Here is a 23,601-nt window from a genome sequence, read left to right as displayed (position 1 = left end):
TCAGATTGCTAAAATTGCATTAAAGGAACAGTGTGTAATGTTCAAGGGGTGTAGTGGCAGATTAAAATCAGAATTCCTTTTTCAGTATACATTGATCAGGAGGTTTTTCATGGGAGCCATATTAGCCACAGAGGTCGCTTCCCCTACAAAACAAACAGACCCTGTGGTTTAACTTAAAATCCAGATGTTCGGGAAGTTTTCACCAGTAGTCACATTATCAGCAGAAGCCTCTTCCTTCCAATTAAACGGATCATTTGATTAAAACAGAAAAAAAGCAGTGTCATGTTAAAAAAAATGATTAAAAAAAAAAAAAATCAGTGTTTTAGGGCACTGCTCATCACAGAGTGCTGTTGGCTAGGGTGGCCAACACAAAAATGCGAATGGCCCTATTTGGAGCCAGTGTTGTGTTTGTCCATTTTGGGCTACTGTAGAAACATTGCAAATGCAACATGGTGGATTCCGTGGATGAGGACTAGCTCCCTATGTACATATAAACAGCTCATTGTAAGGTAACAAAAACTCTGCGATTCTTACAGGGGATTCTAGAAAATGTACTTTTTCCATTTATGCCAATATATTCCCCTTAATCCTACACACTGTATCTTTAAGTAAAGAATGCCAAAGTAGACATGGAGTTCATTATAGGCTTGAAGGTCTTTGAATGAGATGCGTTTTCTGTCTTTGGCCTGTATAACATTTGGTATGCAGTGTGACAATATGGAGGTCAGACATGTGATGGGATTTCCTTTGCACCATGACAGTTCACTTGGACATGCATGGCCTTGATCATCGTGGCTACTTATATGCATTTCCACTATAAAGCTGACATTTTAGAGCATAATGTACAGTCAATGGCAAGCCCTCTCTTACACTCACTCATAGCAATATACACACACACAAACACAAAAGATGGTGGTAATAAGAGCATCTCTCAGTCTGCTGACAAATATAATGTCAGGTTATCCAGAAGCAGAAGAAGCAGTCATAGAAATGGTGAAGTTCATCAATAGGGTCATTGTTTTTCAGAACAATCAGAGTAAAACCTTTCAAAGGGGGCTGGAGGATTGAATATGATTAGTTCTTGAGCCCACTGCGCTCATTACAAGATTTTAACATTTCTGTCAATGCTCCTTTTGATCATGTTCCACACACACAATAGACAACATCAAACAAAATCCATACATTGGAGGGAAACAAAGGGGAACCACAGCAACGGATACATCTTACAGCAGCATGCAACATGAAAAGAACAGCGATATTGGAATAAACCTGCTTAAATTTACTGGTGTCAGTAACTGTCAAACAAAAGTTATTATAAACTTTTTTAGGTTTAAGATAACATGAACTGCATCAGTTAAATGCACACTTTTCCCATTAATCCTCCCCTTAATGAAAGTCCTAAACAAGTGGCAGTGGGAGCTGTTAATACTTGACATTTGCTTAGTTTAAATAAAATTGAATATTTCCTGTTACAAGCAGCTTAAATTATGTCTAAGAAATAATTGCACCCTCTTGCGATTGCCATAGTGACTATGAGTGTTTCTTTATTAATATGCAGCTTGATCATAGTAATCATGAAGTTACAGTTTTACCGAGGCTGCTGATGCATCTGTGTAGGCAGCTGGTGGTGGATAAATCTTAAAATTGGGGAAATGACATTAAAGCAGAATACAGAGTAGAAGACTGTAATGTCATTGTCTGACTCTCTTGTCCTTTTATGAGTCACTGCAGATGTACTGTCTATCAGCCTTTGATCACTGTAATATTTCCTGATCATATTCTGTATTTGATGGAGGGTCAACACTGAAGCAAGATAATAAATTAGTTGTTTGTCTTGTCCTGACATGACTAAAAGCTGGAGGGAGCACAACCACTCACTCTGATTGATCCTGTGCCAAAACTAAATGTAAGAGCTATAAAGGCACCCTGTTCTATCTATGTATTATTTTCATGTGTAAAGTAATGCAGGTCTTTGTAATACATGGCAATCAGGTGGTCAGTTTGAGGGTGATGATGAATTTTGTAACTGACACTGCACAACCGCAGGAAGATTTATGTTCAGCATTGGCTTGTGAATGCAGTGACATTATCTCCCCAGTAGTTAATTGTAGCTGTAGTGCTGCATCTTTTGTGCTCATATATAAAAGACATATCCACTTCATCACACGTTGATAAGATCTTTTCCTCCAGCGGGGATAACTGCATGGGGAATGGATCAGTGCCATTATGAGAATAATAATATTTGTTTGCAAAGACATTTGCCTGAATTTATTGCAGTTTTGGTACGCTAATGATGTAGGCTAGCATAGCAAATTATGTAAGCAGATAAAGAATAAACAAAAACTTGCTGTTTATTTTGGTTTTCCCCCACCTAACTTATGAAAAAATCTCTCTTTGTGCCTTATACTTCAAGCAGTTTCATATGGCAGATGCAAAAGGATTTCCCCATTAATTATATTATTACCACACTAAATACAGTCATTTCCATGTCACGTCACATCCCCTGTGAGTTTCAACTTGTGATCATTGTTCCTCTTATATAGTGCAGTTAGTTTTTTGTCTTGTTTTGTCAGGATTTAATGTTTGAATTTTTGTTGACGAAAGCAACTGCAGTTGAAATGCATGAGATTTGCTCTTCCTGGATTTATAGTCCTCATGTGACTTTGAAAACTTACAAATCAAAGTGCTGATAATCACACTTCTTTTATGGCTGGAAATTGCTGCTAGCTGACTATCAGACTTGTATGACACACAGCTGTAGCAAATATTCAGAGTTCAAAGTCTTTTCTATAAGACAAGCCTTTTTTTACATTCTCCCTGTATGTAGGATCAGCTCATAATGACATGACTGGTTGCCATCATTCTGCGCTGTTTGTGATTTTAGGTCAAAGACAGAGGGCCAGAGGCCACACGCAGATTCTTCAACTGGTTCTACTGGTGCATCAACTTAGGAGCCATCTTGTCCCTTGGAGGTGTGGCCTACATCCAGCAAAACTTCAGCTTTGAGCTCGGCTACATCATCCCCACCGTGTGCCTCGGGGTTTCCTTCCTGGTCTTTCTCCTGGGCCGTACAGTCTTCATCACCAAGCCTGCTGATGGCAGTGCTTTCACAGATATGTTCAAAATCCTGGGCTTTGCCTGCTGTTCAAAGAAACCAAAGGAGCCCAACCTTCTGCGGTGAGAATGGCTTGTCGCCTCTGTGTGTCCGTCATTTTAGAGCATTTTTTATGTAGTGGTGGGAAAAAGATGATATGAAACTATATTGTCAGGCAGTTAAAGTGGTAAAGTCATTCCCTCAATGACAAACAGCATGCTGACAATGGCTGTGTTGTAGCAAAGCATTCATCAATCTCAATGGGAAGGCTCTTTCCAACAGTGAAGCAAGTATATTTTGTTCATGACAAAGTTAAGTGGGATGGCGAATAACACAGCTAGGTGTTGTTGGTAGACCTTTATGTTAAAGCTGCCTTTGATCCCCCTGTATAATTCTTTTCTGAAGATGAATGTCTGGGCATTCATCTTCATTCCCTGTGGTGAAAAGTTATTCTGAAGTGCTGTTACTTGACTTTGAACCAAAGCAGCACAATTGGTTCAAAAACTTGACATTGAATATTTTAAGTTGGCCAATCCTGCAGCCTTTCAAGAATTCCATATTAAGACATTTTCCCCAGAGACGTGGATTATAGGATTTAGAATAAAGTTTCTTCCCTGTCTCTAGAAGTGCTTTTATTTAAGGGTAAGATGTTCACAAAAAAGGCTGATTAAGACTTGCACTTAAAGAGTTTAAAAGAAGTGTAGTCTGCATTTGGTTATTCATATGTTTATTTTATGTTATCAATCACACTGTAGTTTTAAAATAATATTTATTTTAAAGGTTATTTTTTCTCTTTTATTCCCACAAAGCAACAAACCAACACTACTAGACAGTGCCAAAGTGACCTATGGAGGAAAATATCCAGAAGAGAAAGTAGAAGAAGTGAAAGCCCTGGTGAAAATCCTCCCAGTTTTCTTCGCCCTAATCCCATACTGGACTGTGTACTTCCAGGTAAGAAAAGGGGAACTACGTCCCTTTTCAAAATTTATACATGTTATTCTTATGGTCTAAAAATATTAATAAAAATGGACTAATCTCTCCCAAATTAAAAAAATATAGTGCTAAAACTTACATTTGTGATGTCATCAAGTATAATAGTCTGGAGCTGCTCCATAGACAGTGAATGGTGAAAGGTGTTCTAGGCGACACTGAGAGCAGCCAGATATATGTTTTGAGTATATGGTCACATTTTATGTTTCAGAACTGAGAAAACTACAGCACAATAAAGTTCATTTGTGTATAAAAACGAAAACAAAGACTGTGGGGCCACCAAATCAGGCTCTTATTCATTGTCTATCTCCAGACTTTATGACATCACAAGTGTGAGACCTACTTCTCTGGTGTCTGGCTTTGCTTTGAGACAGAGTCGCTCATGATCAGAAATAAAAGCCCATTTCTCACTGCCGGTTCATGGTAGGAATATCGTGCCCTTATGCCGCCTTGCCATTCTGTATAAAAGGTACGATCACAGATTAGGGGGACAGAGTTGTCTGACCTTTAAGCTGGCATGGGAGATAGTAACAGTGCTGAAAGAACATCTGTATAAAAGGGACAGCCGGCAGGATGGGTGTGACTTTCTGATGATGTGTGATGTGTGCGACCCACCACGGGATATTAAAAAAGCAGCTGGCAGCTAACTGAAAGAAGAAGAACGGCAGCTGTGAATGTCTGCAAATTGAGAAAACAATAAGGTCAGGGAGCACCTTACCCTGGAAACAACATATTGGAATTATTAATTTGGGCGGTGTTCCTCTTTTAGTTGAATCAAAAATTTATGAGCTATGTTTCACATTTATTACTAAAGCTTTCTGTATGCAGATATGTACACGCCATGTGTTAATACGAGGAAAGATTATTATCCGCTTCAGTATTGTTGAAGAATGGTTTTGTACAAGGCACCCTGGTGGTCATGAAGTGGAGAATTACCTCATGCTGGGACTCTAATCTCCTTATTGTGTTGCAGATGCAGACAACGTACATCCTACAGAGTCTTCATCTTAGGATTCCTAATAGTGCCTCGAATGTATCTGCTGACCCCCAACAGGTAACGTTAAGTGGATGCGCTCTCAATTTAAGTACCTGTTTTTTTGTTTCATTTAAAAAGTAGCAGCAGTGTGGTGACGTAATAACTCTCTTTAGTTAAATGCACCAATGTGGAGCTCAAACCTGCCCTCTCATGAGTAGGTTTAAACTAGATTTTTCACTGTTGACACTAAAGGAGTCAGTAGGTCACTGACACACAATGGTAGGCAACAGCTGGAGGCAGCAGCAAAGGTTGGTAATACCTTGGGGATTAAGTCACAACTTTACTTCACAGACTAATACCTCGCAGATTAGCAACCTGGCTGTGACTCTGCCTTTGCAGCAGCGCCTCCAACTGATTCCTCCTGACTAGTGTTGCTGCTGTACTTATGTCTGCCTCTGACAGAGTGTCTGTTATGTTCTGGAGGGCTTTGATGACAGTTTCCCCCCTCGGTTACTCCACATGGCTCCATATGGCTCCTGAAAAACTCAGAGGTGATGAAATGGGTTACTAGGAAGTGTAGTATGTATAGTGCACCTGTTCTTTTTGAACAGACAGTTTAAGTGTGCTGACTTCTTGGAAACATGAAGTGAAACACTTGCCTGTAAACCACACAATGTAACTTTGAGCTATATAAATAGCATGTTATATGTTCTCACATTTCAACAATATGCACACAGAGGCTTGTGACACTGAAACTGTCTGACATAGTTTTGTTTACTCACACCCCACTGTGTTTAACTGTGTTTAAGAAATACACTGGTGTTTTTTTTTCTTTCCCTTCACACACTATTTATCTAGTATCCAAAACAAAACTGAGCGTTCTCTGCTACCAGCCTCGACACTTCGCAACATCAAAAGGGAAGTGAGATTAGATGCCTCTGTGATTTGCTCCCTCACCTCACCTGACACATTTCAATGGCAAAGCTGAACAAATACTGTCTCTTCAAGCAAACAGAGCCCATACTAATAATAATAGCAACTGGGAATGGGAGGAGTGAACATGTTGTAATTTATTAGAATAAGATAAGATCCTTAGATTACTACTCTAACACAGTGGCATTTATTTTGTGTCTCCATGAATATACAAGTCATTTTTAGACTTTTTGCATTAGTACTGGTTTGAACTACATTTTGTAAAGTGTTTGTACTTTTAATTCAAAACTACTATTTTATTTCTTTGAGACACAGAGAAGTGGTTGCCAGCTTCTTCTTTTTTTTCCTCGTATTTCGAGTTTCCAGCCTGTAGGGCTTGGTATCGGTTGTGATTACCATTAAGGTATCGACCACAATAAAGCAATTCCAAGTAGTATTGAAACATCTCCAGTGAAATGATACCTGCATTCAGTCCTTTATGTGCTCAAGTCTAGAAAAAAAAGAAGACAGTTTGTATGGTTTTGTTTACTGCCAGTCACCACAGTTGTTAGATTTAATGCGACATGTGATCGGCCCCCTACTGCAACAGCTTCAACCAATACAGTCTGTGGATTGGTGTGGTGAAGTCAAGCATGGTGTATTTTAAGGATTTGGCACATCACTGTGCAGAGATCAATTCTGGATAGTAATGAAGTACATTGACTTAAGTACTAGTTTTTGAGTATCTGTACTTTATAAGTAAGTGTCAGTATTTTTGAAACTTGTTATTTTGACTCCACTACATTTCTATGAAGGTTCTCAGCGGATGATTTTTTTCTTTTCTAACATGCAAAAGTCCATAAACTGTGATCATGCTGTTGTCTGTGTGGTTTGTTTGTCGAAGTAGTGTTCCCGTTTCTCTACCTCACATGCCTCGTTGTAGAGTCAGGTGGAGAGGAAAGGTCAAGCTGTTTCACATTTCTGGCAATGCTGTAATAGAAGTTGAATTAATATACAGTTGCGAAAGCCATCGACATTGTTTGGTCCAAATGAAAGCCGATAGCTTAGATAGTCGAGTCCTGTTGTTGTTAATGATTGTTTTAATTTTAAGTTTTGATTCTATTTAGATATAATACCACAAAATGATGAGCAAAAAAAAAAAGTTAAATTAACCGAGCCCACAAATTATGACTTGTTCAATTTACTTGCTTCTACAACCAAGTCAGTGCATTCATTGGGTTGTTTAAGAGTCATTACGTTCTGTAAATGCACTGTAACAATATGAAAAATGCATTGAGATTAAAAGAGAAAAAGTACTTTGACTACTTTAGTATTTTTTAAAAGCAAGTACTCCATTATTTTAACTAAAGTAATAATTTGACTCAACAACTTAAACTTGTATTGGAGTATCGTTTGACCAGGAGTATCTATACTTTGACTCAAGTGATAGCGTTGTGTACTTTGTCCACCACTGGCAGAGATGCCACCAAAATATTTGAAAGTATGACTATACTATACGGCCGTGGTGTCTGGTGAACTGAATTCTTCTATTCATATTGGATGAAGTGGGGGGGGAAAGGTATCAAAAGAAGTACTTTGTTGTTATTTGAATTACTTAAAGTCCACTGTCATTGAAACTGGTGTCATTATTTTGGAACAATGCAGAGCCCTACCAATCTGGGAACCATGTTATTCAGTATATGTACATACAGTACATATGTATATAGTCCATTTCAGGAAGTAGAAAAACAGAACATCATGCCCACCACAGACCTGGGCCTGCTGGGACACCTCCTTCATTCATGCCAGGCTTTCCTTGGCAAAGGAAAAGTCTCCCTTAGCACTTTCTTTCATTTTGAATATGATAATGCGCAAACAAGGGAGGAAAACACTCTCTAAGGAGCTGCGTATAGATTGCCAGCGGTTATTCCGAGAAATGGAAATTCAATTTGAGAATAAATGATGCTATCAGAAGTGTTAAAGCAGAGACACATCGGGAGCTCAGATGGCACTTGGAATTTGAATTGCAAAAAACATCTCCAGCAGTTTGCAGTCTTTCATTGCTCCCTCAGTGAGATATTGCCTTAACTTGTACGTTGTGTGCTGCTCAGAATGGATTTTCCCCTCTGATTGATATTTCATCCTGTCTGTTTGCACTGTGTAATTATTCCTTTCATAGATTACACTTTGTGGTTCTACATTTAGAATTTGTGGTGGAAAGTGTTATTTATATCCAAACAGATATACTTTGTCTTGTATGCAACTTACACATTTGATAGATAAGCATATAAAAAAACTACTGCCACTACTTATCATTGTAGAAATAACAACATTTATAACTCTTCTACCTATTTCATAGTTATTTATTGAATTGACTGTGTGCTTTCTTTACTATGAGATATTTTCATTTTATTATGTTTGGTTTTGACCACCTGGGGGTGCCAAAGCAATACCAAGTCCAAAATGTACACACTCACATGCACACTCATATGCACACAAACACCCTGTGACCTGTGTTGCAATGCACTGACATTCTCTGTAGTTTTCATGCTTTGTTGCTTTTTTGCACAGTTTTACCTCATCTCTGTCCTCTGGATCCCCCAGATGACGTTCCGCTTCCCTGCCGCCTGGCTCACCATGTTTGACGCAGTGCTCATCCTCATGCTGATTCCCCTTAAGGACAAAGTGGTGGACCCCATCCTGAAACGCCGCGGCCTGCTGCCCTCCTCTCTGAAGAGGATCGCAGTGGGGATGTTCTTTGTAATGTGGTCGGCCGTGGCAGCGGGTGAGTGCAAAATCAGACGTGCTCTCTCTACACCGTAACATAAATTGGCAAAACAAATAAAGTGAGTACTTTTGGTTAATGCCACATGCAGTCAGTAGTCACAAAGTAGCAAGCAACGCAGCTTTAGTGCCACAGCTTCACTATTTATTCATTTAAATCCTAAATACTGTTTTTGTAGGACTTGGCTCTAATATATCAGTTCTTTACCAACAATGAGAATATATTATTGCTGCTGAGGCGTCTTTTAATCTGTTCTAAGTATGATTTACTGGTATTTGTCTGATCGTTAATGGTTGCCGTTTCTCATTGTGGGACTGAGAAGTATTAATAGTCCCTGAATCAAAACATCACTTTCTGCTTGGCCAAAGGAAAACTAGCCCCAGAGTTTTGCCTTTTCTCCTCGCCCTGCAGAGCCCAGGGGGAGCTGTGGCATCTTACTTTCCGGTCCTGAATGACTGCACCCGCATCCAGCAGCGCTGCTCAGTCCTATTCACTGCTAGGCTTTGGATTATTTTGGAAATAAAGTCTCAGCCAGGCCTGTCAGTGGGTGCTGCAGCATTGATACATCCAGGCTAAAATGTTTGAGAAACACGCCTGGAGGCAGGAAGAAAGCAAATCAGTAGCACTCCTGAGAATCAATGCACATTATATTTTCCACAACGACTGCCCTTTCTCAGATGCACAATACATCCGCAACATTGAATACGAACATGTTCTGTCATTAGTGACCTTTTAGATATTGACTGGCGTGCTTCAACCAGATTGCCAATTGACTGTTAACCATGCACTGAATCAAATCTGACAACAATTCTGAGGGATAATTACATTTTATTGTGAGTTTGTTAAATATTTTGTTCATACAAACTAAGATGGAGATAAATTAGGGAGTAACAAATCTATGGATGTTCAACATTATAAAAAAAAAACAAATAATGTAATCTGATTAGCTAAACCATTATTAAGTTTAACCCATTGTTTCAAAGGATTTTTACCAAGTGCTTCTTGAGTCCAGATTGAAAAGCAACTTGGTATGCTGCATGTAGCCCTGTGAATGCAGTTTGCAACACAAACACTTGAGCCATCAAATAAGATTATACTTACTGTATGTGTCATGTCATATTCACAATCTGGTAGTTTCTTAATCCTTGTCTGCATAATAAAGTTATAATTCTTGCGTCTTTATAGTCATCTGACAGCAAAATGTGTAAAGGTGGTATTTACTCGGTATTTAAATGTGCTTCAGTATCACTATAACTAAAAAGAAGCAGGGTGTTTTTTAATGGTAAAGCTCACTTCATGACACTAAGGACCTTTATAATCAGCTCAAATCCAAATTTACTTATTATTACTGGCTGATTCAAGAAGCTTAATATAAAATAAATGTTGAGTATGATCTTTACGTCGACATAGATTAAAGGGACGAGTACCCAACTAGTTTTGTTTAGTTTACTGTATTTTAATTGGCTATATGGCTAATTTGCATCTGTGGTCCCTGGGAGGGAAAAAAGTACAAAACAATACAGAGAGTACAACACGGACAATTAAAATCTAACAATTTGCAAGCAAAACAGTTTGCAAATTTACGAACAGTATATCACATAAAATACTTTATACAAAATATGCACTATATAGTCAAGGAACACAGTTGATTCCATACAGGTGTTTAGATCAGTGATCACATGATTTGTTTGTCTTGAGCCATATTTTAAGTGTTGTTCAAATAATACTTAAACTTGTGCATTCTCTGATAAAGGTGGGAATAGAGTTCCATGTATTTGCCGTGGTTCATAAAAATCCATATCATCCAAAAGCAGTTTTCCTAAACGTATTGCACTTTGAAACTTTGTTAAAGTGGTGGTGGTGCAAGACCATGAATCAGTTTATACATCAGGCACAAATCTACAAAAAAGAACAAAGAAAACTGCCAAAGGTCAATAAGTTATATTTTTGAATGATGGTACAATGATGAAAGCTTCTTGGTTTTTAAAGCAAGAATTTTAAGAGATTGTTTTTTCTTGTGTTATTACGGGAAAGAGAGAGAGGAAAGGGTGCTGGGCTGCACTTATCCCTCTGCCTTATATTATATAAACATGGAGAAGAGGAGATGAGAAAGTTTGCTGAGGGAGAGTCTTCAGATGTTCTAGCGAGTTATTAGAGCCCGACTTAGCCCATCAAAAACATCCTTTTCAATCAGAGAGCCGCGGTGAAAGGTCTATTAACCAAATCTAATGTGTCTACTTTTCGGTTTAAAGTAATATTTTCCTTTCAGAGGACATGAGCATTCCTGGGAGGAAAGGTGCTCTAACATGTTCATTTTCTGATGTTCAAAAGCTATTCAGGTATTTACTTTTCCATTTGGCTTCTTGAAAGAAAGTGCAATCCCTGCATTTGAATTCAGACTAAATGAATTCCAAATATTGCAGAAAGCAATTTTGAGTCCTAGGAGTGGAGAGAAAGGGTTTATGATGGTGCAGTGGTGTGGCCATTGGTCACAGAACAGTAGGTGAATACACAACTAGTGTGCAACATAGTTCTGACCTGAATTTTTGGAGTCAAATCAGACGACCGGATCAAATCTGTACAGCAGTAGACTGTGTAAAACTTGTTATTTAGATGCAGTATTAATGATATTGTATCTGCAACTAATTTTAAGAATTATTCATCCAAGAATATTTTGCTGAGCATGTGTGCTGTTTATCCCCAGCATTGCCTTTCCTCACATTAATTCAGTTACACACATTGACTCCAGGGAGCTGCCTTACAGTGTTATTATTACATTTTGAACTGCTTTTCCGTCAGCTGGCTTTCTGTGTGTCCTCAGTGCTTATTTGCATCTGTCCACTAGCTGAAATCATGTTGTGCTCAGACACTGACAAATGGAGAGCTGTGAACGACCAAGTGTGGCATCCTTTGCCCAGAGAATAGCCAGTCCAACACATCGCATTGTCAGCCCCGCCACTCTGTGTCCACAACATTGGCCACAGCACTGCTGTTCAGAGTTAAAATCACTTTCATCACCGCGTGCAACAAATGTGCAGGAATTTGTCATGATGTCGTTGGTGCAGCGATATTTCACAGGATTTCATCGTTTGCTCTGACATTCGTGGCATGAGGACAGCTGGACCTCCCTTGTAGTGCAAAGGGACAACTGAAGACATGCTGTCAGGCGGACAGTGCACTGTTTCTGATCCGCAGTCCCAGACTTCAGCCACACACTGGGGTTAGCTCTGAAAAGCTGCGCTGACATTGCTTTTGAAGAGATTTTTTTTAAGCACATTTTTATCACATTCTCTTAACTTTATAATCTTCTTTGGTTGAAGCTCAATGGCTTTTAGGTGTCCAAAAGCATCTCTATTTTTCATAAAAGCTGGAGAAGAGTTGCCATGGATCACGCTGGGCTGTCTGATGTGTGATGCTTAGTAAAGGGGGGAAAAAAAAGGCAGTAGTGTGTTTATAGTGCAACTCTTGCTCTTGGCAGACCAGTGGCCACACTGCCTGAGATGGACGGCTGGTATTATAGGATAGCCGGATTACAAGGCTACAACTCCTCTCAAATACAGCATTAAGTGTAGTTATGATAGGAGGCTGTCTCTGGGAGTTATCTGGAAATAGCCGCTGGTTACATGATAATAGCTCTATCGAATAAAGCTTTTAGCAGGCTGAAGCGGTTGATGACAACTCTTTGGGTCTTATTATTTAGCCTTCTGCACTGGTCCATTACTAACTGCCATAATATGGAAGTACGCAGATGTGATCTTAATGAAGTGGTAGGGTAGTCCTAAAACTAGTTAGATGCTTAATGGAGTGTCACTGAATCCTCTAAGTCTGGCAGTGTTTGTTGGTGTCATGGACTTTAAGTACTTTAACAAGCGGCTCTTTTCCTGACTGAAATATAGAGGCCCTAAGATTCACCCCATGCCCTGTTAGTTTATGTTGCAGAAATTTAGATTATATACGTGTGTGTGTGTGTGTGTGTGTGTGTGTGTGTGTGTGTGTGTATGTGTAGTGTTTTTCTTTTTGTTTGTTTGCTTTGAATACTTAATTATATATTTTTGAGGTTGTGGGTATAAAGGCAAACATAATACAACAAGGCAAATTAAATTCCAAGGCTCAAAAAAGAAAAACAAATGAGAGAGAGAAATAAAAGAGGAAATAAAAATGAAACATTGAAAGACAGACAGGGACATCCATTTTAGTTCACAGGTAACAAAAATGTTTTTAAATACAGTATAATAATATGCACTTACATCTGTTCAAGTACTGAAGTTACAACAAGTCAAAAAGTGCATTCAAAAAGACTTCAGCAAACTCTTTGAGAGGACTGTAGGTTAAAAAGGAGTTTTTGCAGGCTTTGCTTACATTATATCACAGTTTCTCATATGGCAGAAGAGAGAGCACCTCCTCTTACCACTGTAAGAATTAGAGTGCTGTATTTGACTCCCACTTAAAAAGTCTGAGCCAACAGGGAAGCAAATAATATAGCATTTGCCTGCAGAATTGTGACCTTGCATTTTGAGGATGGTATACCAAAGAAGGCTGTGTTGTGTGAGGTGTTTTAGGACAATGCTTTGTCCAATTTTTCTTGCATTTGACTGTGCCTTTATTGAGCTCATGTGCATCTTTTCTGTGTCTGTCCTCAGGTATTTTGGAGACCAAACGGCTGGAGATTGTCAAATCAAATGGTACCATTGACCAGGTGCTTGGCAAAGTTACATACTACGCTGCAGATTTACCCATATGGTGGCAAGTGCCTCAGTATGTGCTGATAGGAATCAGCGAAATCTTTGCCAGCATTGCAGGTAAAGTCGTTTCACATCTCCTGTGTCTCATTTACCGCCGTGGTCAGGTAGACATGATGATTCAGACTAACAGTGAAATACAGTATCTTGCAGTGGTCTGATTCCCCTTCACGCTGAGCCACTCTGGATAGATTGTACGCTGAAAAATAGCGCCCGTTTGTCTTGCAAAATGCAATGAAGACTAATGTGTAAACTCTTTTTGACCAGTTTGTTTGATTCATCACCAGCACCAGCTTAATTTGTTTCAGAGTAAATAGCCCAGAGAGTCAATCGATAATTGATTATCCTGATTTTCTCACACAACTGCAAGACATCGCTCAATAAAGGGAACATTTTATAAATAAGGTGTGGATTAAGTAACTTTTCAAAACTGAAATGATGATGAAAGCTGAGCCTTGAACCAGCCAGTGACCATCAGCACATAGGCGCTCTTCCTCTGCCTGTTGTCCACACAGATACAGTAGATAATAAGATGAATGAATGCACAGACCTAAACCTAACACCGCACTATGTATCCCTGAGGGTAGAGTCAAAGTGGCAGCACAATTAACATAAGAACATTAACTTTTCACCCCCATGTTCAGTCAGCTGGTGTGTTGACATTTACCACCATGAACTTAAATATATACCAGCATATGAAATAGTAATCACAATGTGAGCCGTGCCTTCTCTCCCACACACACCCACACTCTAGAGAGATAATTCTGACAAATTGTACCGACATACACTCTATTGCAAGTTCAGCTCTTAATTATCCAATTAGTGCTGACACACTATTCAAAGGGACGTAATACACTTGAATACACAGAATATGATATGTTTAATTATCAGTCCAACACTTTAAGGGTGATGACAATTTTATTTGCATATAAACCAAAGAGGCAGTGAATGAGCTTTAAACATCCTTAAACGAATGTTATGCATCAACTTCCAATTTAGAAGCGTTATACTATGGACTCTAGTGATGGCTGGAACAAAGGAAAAGTCACTGGCTTACTGTAGTGCTGCATTCACATGGAATCAGAGCTGGAAGACGACAAAGCAGATATCATTTTAGTGGACGAGAGTGGATGAACAATGTACAAAAACCACACGTATGCCTTTTGTCACTCATAAACTGGTGAGAATATGTCCATCTGACGCATCTTTCAGAGCTGGCATACACACAGTTTTAGCTGAGATCCCTGCAGGTGATATGATGTTTGCCAATTTCACTGATTGTAATAATTTTTTTGCAGGCTACACTATGTTGTGTAAAATGTCAATCAAAAGCACATTTATAAATATAACTTTAGATCATTTATAAGTGATACATTTCATCATCATTTTTATTGGCACACATCTCCCTGTTAGTGATGGTTTAATGTTATTCTGTGAAGCACTTTGTAAAATCTGTTTTAATATGATAGTATGAGTTAATCATTGATCATCTTTCTGGCGGTCAAAAATCATAATAATTGAGATTTTACCGTGACAATGGTTGGCAGAAATGTGATGAATTAGTGGCAAAGACACTACAAATCACAACAGCCGTGTGTTATTACAGCTGTCCTGGCACTGTTGGAGAACCTTACCAAAGATAGTGAAGCTACAATTTTTTATTTTTTTTTACCATCTTTCTTACTGACAGGTTGAAAAAAATGGTGGAGGGGCACAAGTAGTGATATGCAAACATGGTGGACTGTGGGTGTGGAAATGATCGAGGTTTATTGAAAGCATTTTTATAGGGGTCATTTTGCATAAATCATCAGCAAATCTAAACAAACATAGACATTATCGGTAAATAAACAACTGTAGTATGAAGATAATTAGTGCATTTCCAGAACTAAAACAGACAGCGTTCTCTTTCAGGTTTTTTATTATTAAAAATAACACAATAGAAGAAAAGGGGTTAAAAAAAAGAGAAACAAATCACCCAACCATGAAAACCAAGACAAAATCAAAGGATCCTATATTTACTTGATAGTGAAAATCTGCAAATGGCATCAAACTGTTATTTTCTTCAAATACTGAAAAAAAGCTGGTCAGAAGGCATCAAATAAGTTCACCTGCTCATTTCTAATACATTTTATCCTCTCCACCTCAAGAGTCCTGACAAGATCATCAAGCCACGATTTAACATTAGCAAATGCTTTTACCCTTCCAAAACGCCAGCAATATGATCGAGATTTATATAACAAAATCAGGCATACAAACGTCTTTCCAAATCTGACTAAAAGAATGCATATGCGTATTTTAGCTTTGTCTATACACACAGTTTTAATCATTAATCTACATAGGTTTATGCATCTGGTCCCTGAACAGTAAAATAGGTGAGCCCGGCAGAGAATATCAGCAATGGTAACGGTAGACATTCAAAATTAAGATGTTTGTAACTTTTTTCCATGAAATGTATAACTAGATGTTAGGCAGCTCCCTCACACGAGGCAAAACCAGGTGATCTGAAAAATATTGACATTACTAGAAAATTACATGAAAAAATAAACTTTTTTGATTGTTTTTTTTTTTTAATCTACTTTTTTTTCTCAATTTTTTGTAAACAATATGCCATCACCATTGCAACATATCCTGCCATTCCGTTGGACTGTTTTTTTTTACCGTGCCGTTGTGAAAGTATTGTCTGTCTACCTTCTACTGATTGATTCCATGTGAATGCTGCATAAAGCCAACTATATGTTACTGTGCTCCATCTCGTTGATGTGCAAGATTGTCCACAATGGTCCTGTACAACTAGAGATATTGCTTCTATGATATGATCAGTATATATATTAAATTTTTTTAAAAAAACAGCAGGTGAACGATCGCTCACTGTAGAGCACAAACAAAATTTGATTAATCTCCATTGGGGTGGCAGCCAAAGTTCCAGAGGTAGATATCTCAAAACCTTGGCACAGTAAGCCACAGCTACCTGCATGACTTGATATCGCTTAAAGTGAAGTGAAGTGAAGTGAAGTTAACTTGGGTATATTAACTCTTTCTGAAAGCCCTAAGTTTTGTAATAATCCTCCTTATTCATTATTTTGTGACCTTAGAAGCTGTCCTAATGGTTGAGATCCTTTGGGAATAGCTTTAATCTTCATGGAAAGAGAATTTCCTACAAAATATCACAGTTCTTGGATTTTTTTACAGCACTTGGAACAACCTTTAACAGCAGGAAGCTTGAGAATATGGCCCAAGTCTGATATGTATTCAAAGTTGTATTACTGGTGGTGCTCAGGCGGTTCATCCCAGTAAATATCATCCAAAGACACATGCTCATCAATATGAGGCCACCCATAATCGCTCACTGAAAATGTAGCAGTGTTTGCTTTCCCCAGAGAAATAGATTCCCTGTTCTTCTCTGGAAAAATGATTAAAAAGAAAAACATTGAATCAAAGCAGGTCAGAATAGTTCATGCCACAACTGACAGCCGCAGACTTCTTGCTGATACTCTCAGGGCTGAAAATGGCTCAGTAAACTGGCTCTGTTTAAAAAAAAATCTTTTTTGAGCTCTGACCTAAACAGGAAATGCCGTTTCATTAAAAGCTATGAGAAGTAATGCCGTATTGCCCGAGTAATACAATCATGTGACAAAGTGAGAAATTGCTCTTGTGTTGTATCAAATTGCAGCTGCAGAGTCACTGAGAAGAGCGAAAGCAACAGCGACAATATTCTGTTATATTAAAAAAGGGGAGTTTGTATCTGTGAGAAATGCATAGACTGTGATATAGAACATTGCAATGTGGCAGCTGTGGGCCTCTTTTATCCTACACACAACAGAAATCAGCCTTGTATTGTGTTTATCTGTTTTGTGTCTATAGTTTTTCGTTTCTCCCTTCGTATCTTTTCTTCTACGGTCTCTACAGATCATGGTTTCAGGCCTCAGTTATCTCACTGATTTGAGTTTGTTAAGGCCTGGAGCCATGATTGAGTCATTCTCCTATTACTACGGGTCATGCTGTTGTAGGCTCTTCAATATAGCGCTCGCTTTATTTCTATATCAAGAGTGAAGATTGAATCATTAATATTTAAGACTTTTCTTTCCTCTCACCACAGTGGAACGATTATCAAGCCGATCCAGTCACTGCAGGGTGTTTGTACGAATGAACATTCACATCCGTCATCTTTAGGTTTAAAATCCATGGATATTGAAATGTGTTTAATAAGCTTGGGTATTATAAACCCCCTGAACAGAACTCCATAAGGCTTCTATAAAACACATGGAATTTCCACAAAAACTGCCAGCGTCCCTATGAAAGTCAAATCCAGACATAACAAAGCTATAGGGATCCTTAAAATAAACTTACTCTCCTCTCTCCCTCTATACCATCCCGCAGAGCTTACTTCAAGGAAAATTGGCTGACAGAAATGTGACATATGTCTGGTTTAGAGGAGTATTTCCCCTTAGTCTTCTTCTGTTTGAATAAATCTGTTTAAAACCTCCGGTGCCGTCCAACATTCCTCGCTGCAATCCCTAGTCTTGTAGGAGGATGGGTAATTCTTTGCTTGTACACCAACTGAGTTTGTCTGCTTTCAGGCAATAAGAATATGCAAAAAACTTTTGCAAAATGATTCCCTACAGTATTTTTAATTATGTATTGCACTTTTGAAATGTTAAAGGCTAATGTTTTTTTACCAAGAAAGAAAAATCACCCCTCCAATGATGCCCTAGGGAGGAAAAATGATATATACATTTTAAATTCCGTGCCTTTTTTTCTCTCAATAATTCTGCCCTTTGGTTGAGAAAGGTCAAGATCACTCTGATTATTTCATGAGTTATTTGTTGTCACCGACAGACAAGAGCTGAATTTCACGTAACATTATAATGTTGGTCTGTGCTGTCCCCTTTACTGTGCAGAGCTGCATCTGGGAATCTTCACCAACCTTTGCAGTCGCTGTGAGACGCATAGCTATTGACCAGTGTTTTTTGCTATCAAAAGGTTAGCTTAGGATATAAACAAAAGCGTCGTTGTGAACTTTGGTAAAGGTCATTCACATTTTCTATTGAATAATAACCTTATGTTTGTCATGCTCTTATCTCAATTCTTTTCTTCCGAAGCATTTTTTTTGCACAACTAGTGCAGGTATCTGTAAGAAAGCCGTTCGTCACATTAATTTGTGCTATGTCTCCCTCCAAGGAAGGTCTTAAAAGGCAAATGTATTTAACCGCAGCTCCCTAATCTCTCCTGACAGATGTAGCTATAGGGCCTCATTTGAAAAATCACATGTTCGAGGTGCCATGAAATTATCAATGTCAGCTTGCAGGCAGACAGATCTCTAGGCAAAAAAAGACACACATTTGATGTTTTTTCCTCCTCATCTTTCTTTCTCTTTGGTCCCATGCCCATTTTCTCACTCAGTTTTTTCTCTCATGACACAGTAAATACTGAGTGATGTATTTTCCAGAAATTACTGGTTTTCGAGACTAGTACCAAGCACTGCAGATACCCAATAATGGCACCACAGACCAGCGCCACTGTGAAAATTAGCTGCCAAGTGGCTGCCGAGGAAGCCTTTTGGTCTCACATGCAATATTCTGACATGGAAACAGCCACAGTCAACGTGTCACAGACAGACAGAGCACATGACTAGATCGCATGATATTACAGGTGTACCTTCTTATGCTTTCTCTAAGAGAGAGCACATTTCACCGATACTTACCTACTTGCGTTGGCTTTCTGTTAAACATAGAATTGACTTGAAAACCCTGCTTATTGTCTGCAAGTCACTCAATGGTCTAGAACCAAAATATATCGCAGATCTGCAGGGACTGGTCAGTAAGTGGTTCCCAGAGTTCAAACGAAATGTAAATAACAGCTTTTAGCCATTAAGCTGCCCACTGCTGGAATCAGCTCCCCTTGGACCTAAGAAATGTCCTATCTGTAGCCATTTTGAAAACTAAGCTTAAGATTAGCTAAGCTTCTCTTTTCTGAAGCTTTTTATTAGTTTTCATGGTACTTTTATCCATTTTATCAATTTGGTTTTTAAAGTTGTATGTACTTTTACAAAATATTTAACTGTGTTTTTATTAATCTGATGTTATTCTTATATGTTTTTAAAATATTTTTATTTTTCTTGTCTTTTGCCCGTAAAGCATAATTTGTATAATTTTATTATTATTATTATTATTGCCTTGCCATTATGTGCTTCAGCTTTTAGCATTTAAACAAATTTTCATGATTTTATACTGCACATATTCCACAATAATTCAACAAATATCATTTTTTTACCTTCTTTGTTGCAGGTCTGGAGTTTGCATATTCTGCAGCCCCGAGGTCCATGCAGAGTGCCATCATGGGGCTATTCTTTTTCTTCTCTGGGATTGGCTCTTTCGTGGGCTACGGTTTGCTGGCTATTGTCTCTCTCAAGGAGATTGGCTGGATGTCATCTCACAAAGACTTTGGTAAGAGAATAGTAGTTTATACTCTCATAATGTGTGAAATCATTGTCGCAAACCACACACAAGAGACAGAAAACAACAAATAAAAGCAGCTATTAGTGTTGGGCAGTGTGACCTAAAATTTATATCCCCGTATTTTTAAAGATTCTGGCAGTTTCACAGTATATCGCAGTATTTTTTTGCCCCCCTTCAAACAGATTTATAGTGACTTATTCTCTTGGATGGGATGATTGAGAGGGATTGCTTTTGAATGTAATGTTTTTAGAAAAATCCTGCTTAGTATATACATGTCAGTGTTTTTACTGTTGTTTCCAGGTGCCCATATTGCAGGTTTAAAGCTTAACATGTTCTTTATTTGATTAATCATCATTACGACTTCCATAATGGGAATCATGACTCTGCATGCACGACATGAGATGACCTTGTCTTTGCTTCAATTTAAAGAATGATGCTTCTCTCTTCAAAATATCTCCAGCACAGAGGTGATTGATCTTCGCTCATAGAGTTTTCTTGGGGATGTCCATAATCCACCTGAATTGAGCATTACGGCTGTCAAGCCTGCTGTTAGATGCTCAGTGCATGTAGAGTGCACTATTGACTTTGCACATCGACTGTATGTATGGACTCGTAATAGAATTGTTGGTATTGATTCAGAATGCAGAAAGTTTTTTTAGGGCTGTACCTTAAGAATGCTCATAGCTTGCGCTGATTTAAAATCCACTTAAAGTGTTTGTAAATTAAATGCAGAGAGAGGGTGGGGTGTGGGGCAACACCCTGTGCAGTTCTCTTGTTTTAAGAGGGTTTCCCATAATAAATAGACATGTCAGCCTGACGACAAAAGGTTTGTGTAAATCTATCCAAGTGGTGAAATGAATAGTGTGGTGGTGGCAGCAGATGGATGGGCTCCCCAGCAAGAGGAGGCTCCCAACCCAGATGCACTTTTCCCTTAGCACGCGGTAAATAAGCCAACACTGTAAATTGTTTACCCTCAAACACCTAATAGCTCATTAATACAGTGTGCCGACAGGTAGGGAGGTACTTTTGATGATGTTAGCACTGGAAGATGCTTGGCACGCTTCATAAATCCATCCTTTGCTCAGCCTTGCTTCACTCGAGGGGCAGTTAAAGTACAGCCGGATTGCCTGTAAGACTTCTTTTTGCTTTCCAAAACAAGTCATTTAAAAGGTGAGCTGCTGAAATGGAACAAAACATCCTCCTGGCCAATGATAAAAGAGACACAACACAAAGCTTAGGCATTAGGTACAGTCAGGAATCATGTGGTTTGTTTTTGTGGTTGTTTTTCACAGTTTGTTGGATGTTAGCTTCTTCCACATCTCATGGCTCTCTAGGTGGAATGGATTCAACTTATTTCCATGGCTGCAGGCAAAATGGTGTGCAGTAAACAGCATCTTGGGTGAGCTAAGCTAAGTTGTACTGAGCTGTATGGGCCTGAAGACAGATGAACAACATTAATCACAGGCTGGGGGTCTGATTACATAGCCCTGGATCTCTTAAGTAAAGCTGTCCCTGGAGCGTTACATTGAGATGGCACAGCTAGTCTGGCAATGGCGCTGGTGGATGCTCAGCTCTCCTGTTGCTCCGTCTCTCCCCGCTTTTGCATTAATTTTAGTCAGCATCAGTGAAGTGTCACATGATGCGTCCACCAAGTCTGTGATAATGACTTCTGGAAAAAGGCACAAATATTACTTATTAATGGCAGACAGACAAAAGGATAGGATAGTTTCTTACTATTGAGTGCTTTGTTACAGTAATGCAAGAGAGATGTATGTTTGAAGATTCATTTGATTTTAACAGTGTACATGTTTTAGTGAATAGTGTGGTTGACTCAGTTTAGGCCAGTATTTGCACATGTGATTTTAGTTATCAAATGTGTCTTTTCATGGCAAATTGAAAGATACATAGGCAATTAAAGTGGTCTTAAAAGGAATTGAATAACTAAAAACCTGGTATTTCACCAGGTAGGAGCGCCTCAGGTGTGAGTGTTGTGTGCCTGTTGTGAATTCTCATTGGCTTGCATCGGGGCGTCCTGTCACTTTTTGGATAAGTTAGCAAAGCCATACCCTAAAAAAATAACTTAATCTTTGCCTTAACCCCAACATTAAACCTACATCAGACCTCACGCATAACTGTTACTTAAAACAGAGATTATTTTTTGTCTTCTTTTTTTTGTGATAGTCAGTTTAAGAAAACACACTCAGATTTTTGTTCCTTGTACTTTTGTTAGATTCTCAGACTGACCATCATAACATCATACTGTGAAATATGTACAACTAAATACTGTTAAAATATGTTAAAATTTTGATGGAAAAAAATCATGTCCAACAACAAAAATCTACTCTATTCTATTCTTTTATCAATATATAATGCCCAGTCCAAACAAGCTTACAAGGCAGACCATCAATTTCCATGTATACAGGTCTGAGACCAAATATTCAAATTATAAGAAAACATGAAGAATAGTATATGCTGTATGCCTTCATACTTGCAGTGTGTATTATTCAGTCTGGTTTTCCAAATTTTTTTTCACTTTTGAAATAAAACCAGCGCAAAGTTGGCCCCCCAGTCCAACTTCTTCTTTTCATCAAATTGAAATAATTCAGATTTTTATTACTGCATTCTTACAAACGTTCACATAGATTATCATAAACATTCACTCAGAGCACATGCAGGCTGAGACAGTCACAAAGCTCGCTAAAGTGTGCACTGTTGGGGCCTGCAAAACAACGCTCATCCAGGTTTCTAGCGAGTCCCTGTAAGGATTGACTAAACAATGCTGTCATCAATTTGTACCCAATGAGACACTATGAAAGTAAGCAATTGACTTAGAGGAGTTTTTCCTTTGAAATATTCAGCACAATGTTGGCAGTTAATCTTCAGTTTACACCATGTGCACAATTAAGGGTTAAACATTACCTTGTAATGAGAATTAATGTTAGTTGCAGCCCTTTCACAGGCATTCATCAAGAGACAATTAAGGTTCCAGATGTGCCAATATTTAACAAGTATAGGAAACATTTACATGTTGCACATGTAGCATAATCTCAGTTGTGTCAGGTTCACATGCAGAGAATAGAATTAGCACCATCCACTTCCCTGCCGTTAGCACCAGTCACTAACTGGTAGAATATGCATGTGGCTAGTCAATTTGCTTTCACGAGCCACCCCAAAAAAGGTTATGTATTAAGTGGCTGGTAAAATTCAGTCGAAATTTCGCCAGGTGACAAACAAAGATACATTTTTGCACCTTGTTTATATGTGTGATATGTGTTATTTATGTTGCGTTATTTACAAACTGCAACAAAATTCAAACTCCTCTCATGCCAGGCTCTTGTTTTTTGAGTTTTCTGTCTTTGTGAATGTCTTTACCATTTGGCATGTCAGAGTGACGGACCACATGTGCAACTAAAAGCCCACGGCATCAGTCTGCAAAGCAGTGGTGAAAATGGTTTTGTGGTATTTCAGCAACATCTGCTCTCAAACTTAAAACATAGTGGGCTGGTGTGTTAAAATCATTGATCCTTTAAATCCCACAGCATGTTGTGTGCATGGTTACATCTGGTTGATTAGTCATCCATCACACTTCTTTATTCAATATTTTATAGGCCCAGTATGTATCACCATCTCATCCTTTTTCTGTCAAACAA

At 38.5% G+C, this 23,601-nt stretch overlaps 1 protein-coding gene across 1 annotated transcript in view; it reads left to right on the top strand.

Annotated features, from left to right (window-relative positions):
* The window catches only part of slc15a4 (solute carrier family 15 member 4), a 32,737-nt gene that overhangs the window by 1,095 nt on the left and 8,041 nt on the right, over positions 1-23,601 (top strand). Inside the window, exons 3-8 of the mRNA XM_042487887.2 lie at positions 2,885-3,177; positions 3,904-4,045; positions 5,058-5,138; positions 8,577-8,757; positions 13,398-13,556; positions 19,781-19,939. Of these exons, the coding sequence (XP_042343821.1) occupies positions 2,885-3,177; positions 3,904-4,045; positions 5,058-5,138; positions 8,577-8,757; positions 13,398-13,556; positions 19,781-19,939 (1,015 nt within the window). The remainder of the gene's footprint in view (positions 1-2,884; positions 3,178-3,903; positions 4,046-5,057; positions 5,139-8,576; positions 8,758-13,397; positions 13,557-19,780; positions 19,940-23,601) is intronic.

Source organism: Plectropomus leopardus, chromosome 4 (genome assembly GCF_026936395.1).
Source record: "Plectropomus leopardus strain MGB_pleo_1.0 chromosome 4, ASM2693639v1, whole genome shotgun sequence".
Lineage (NCBI taxonomy): Eukaryota > Metazoa > Chordata > Actinopteri > Perciformes > Serranidae > Plectropomus > Plectropomus leopardus.
This window is presented reverse-complemented; position numbering and strand designations above follow the sequence as displayed.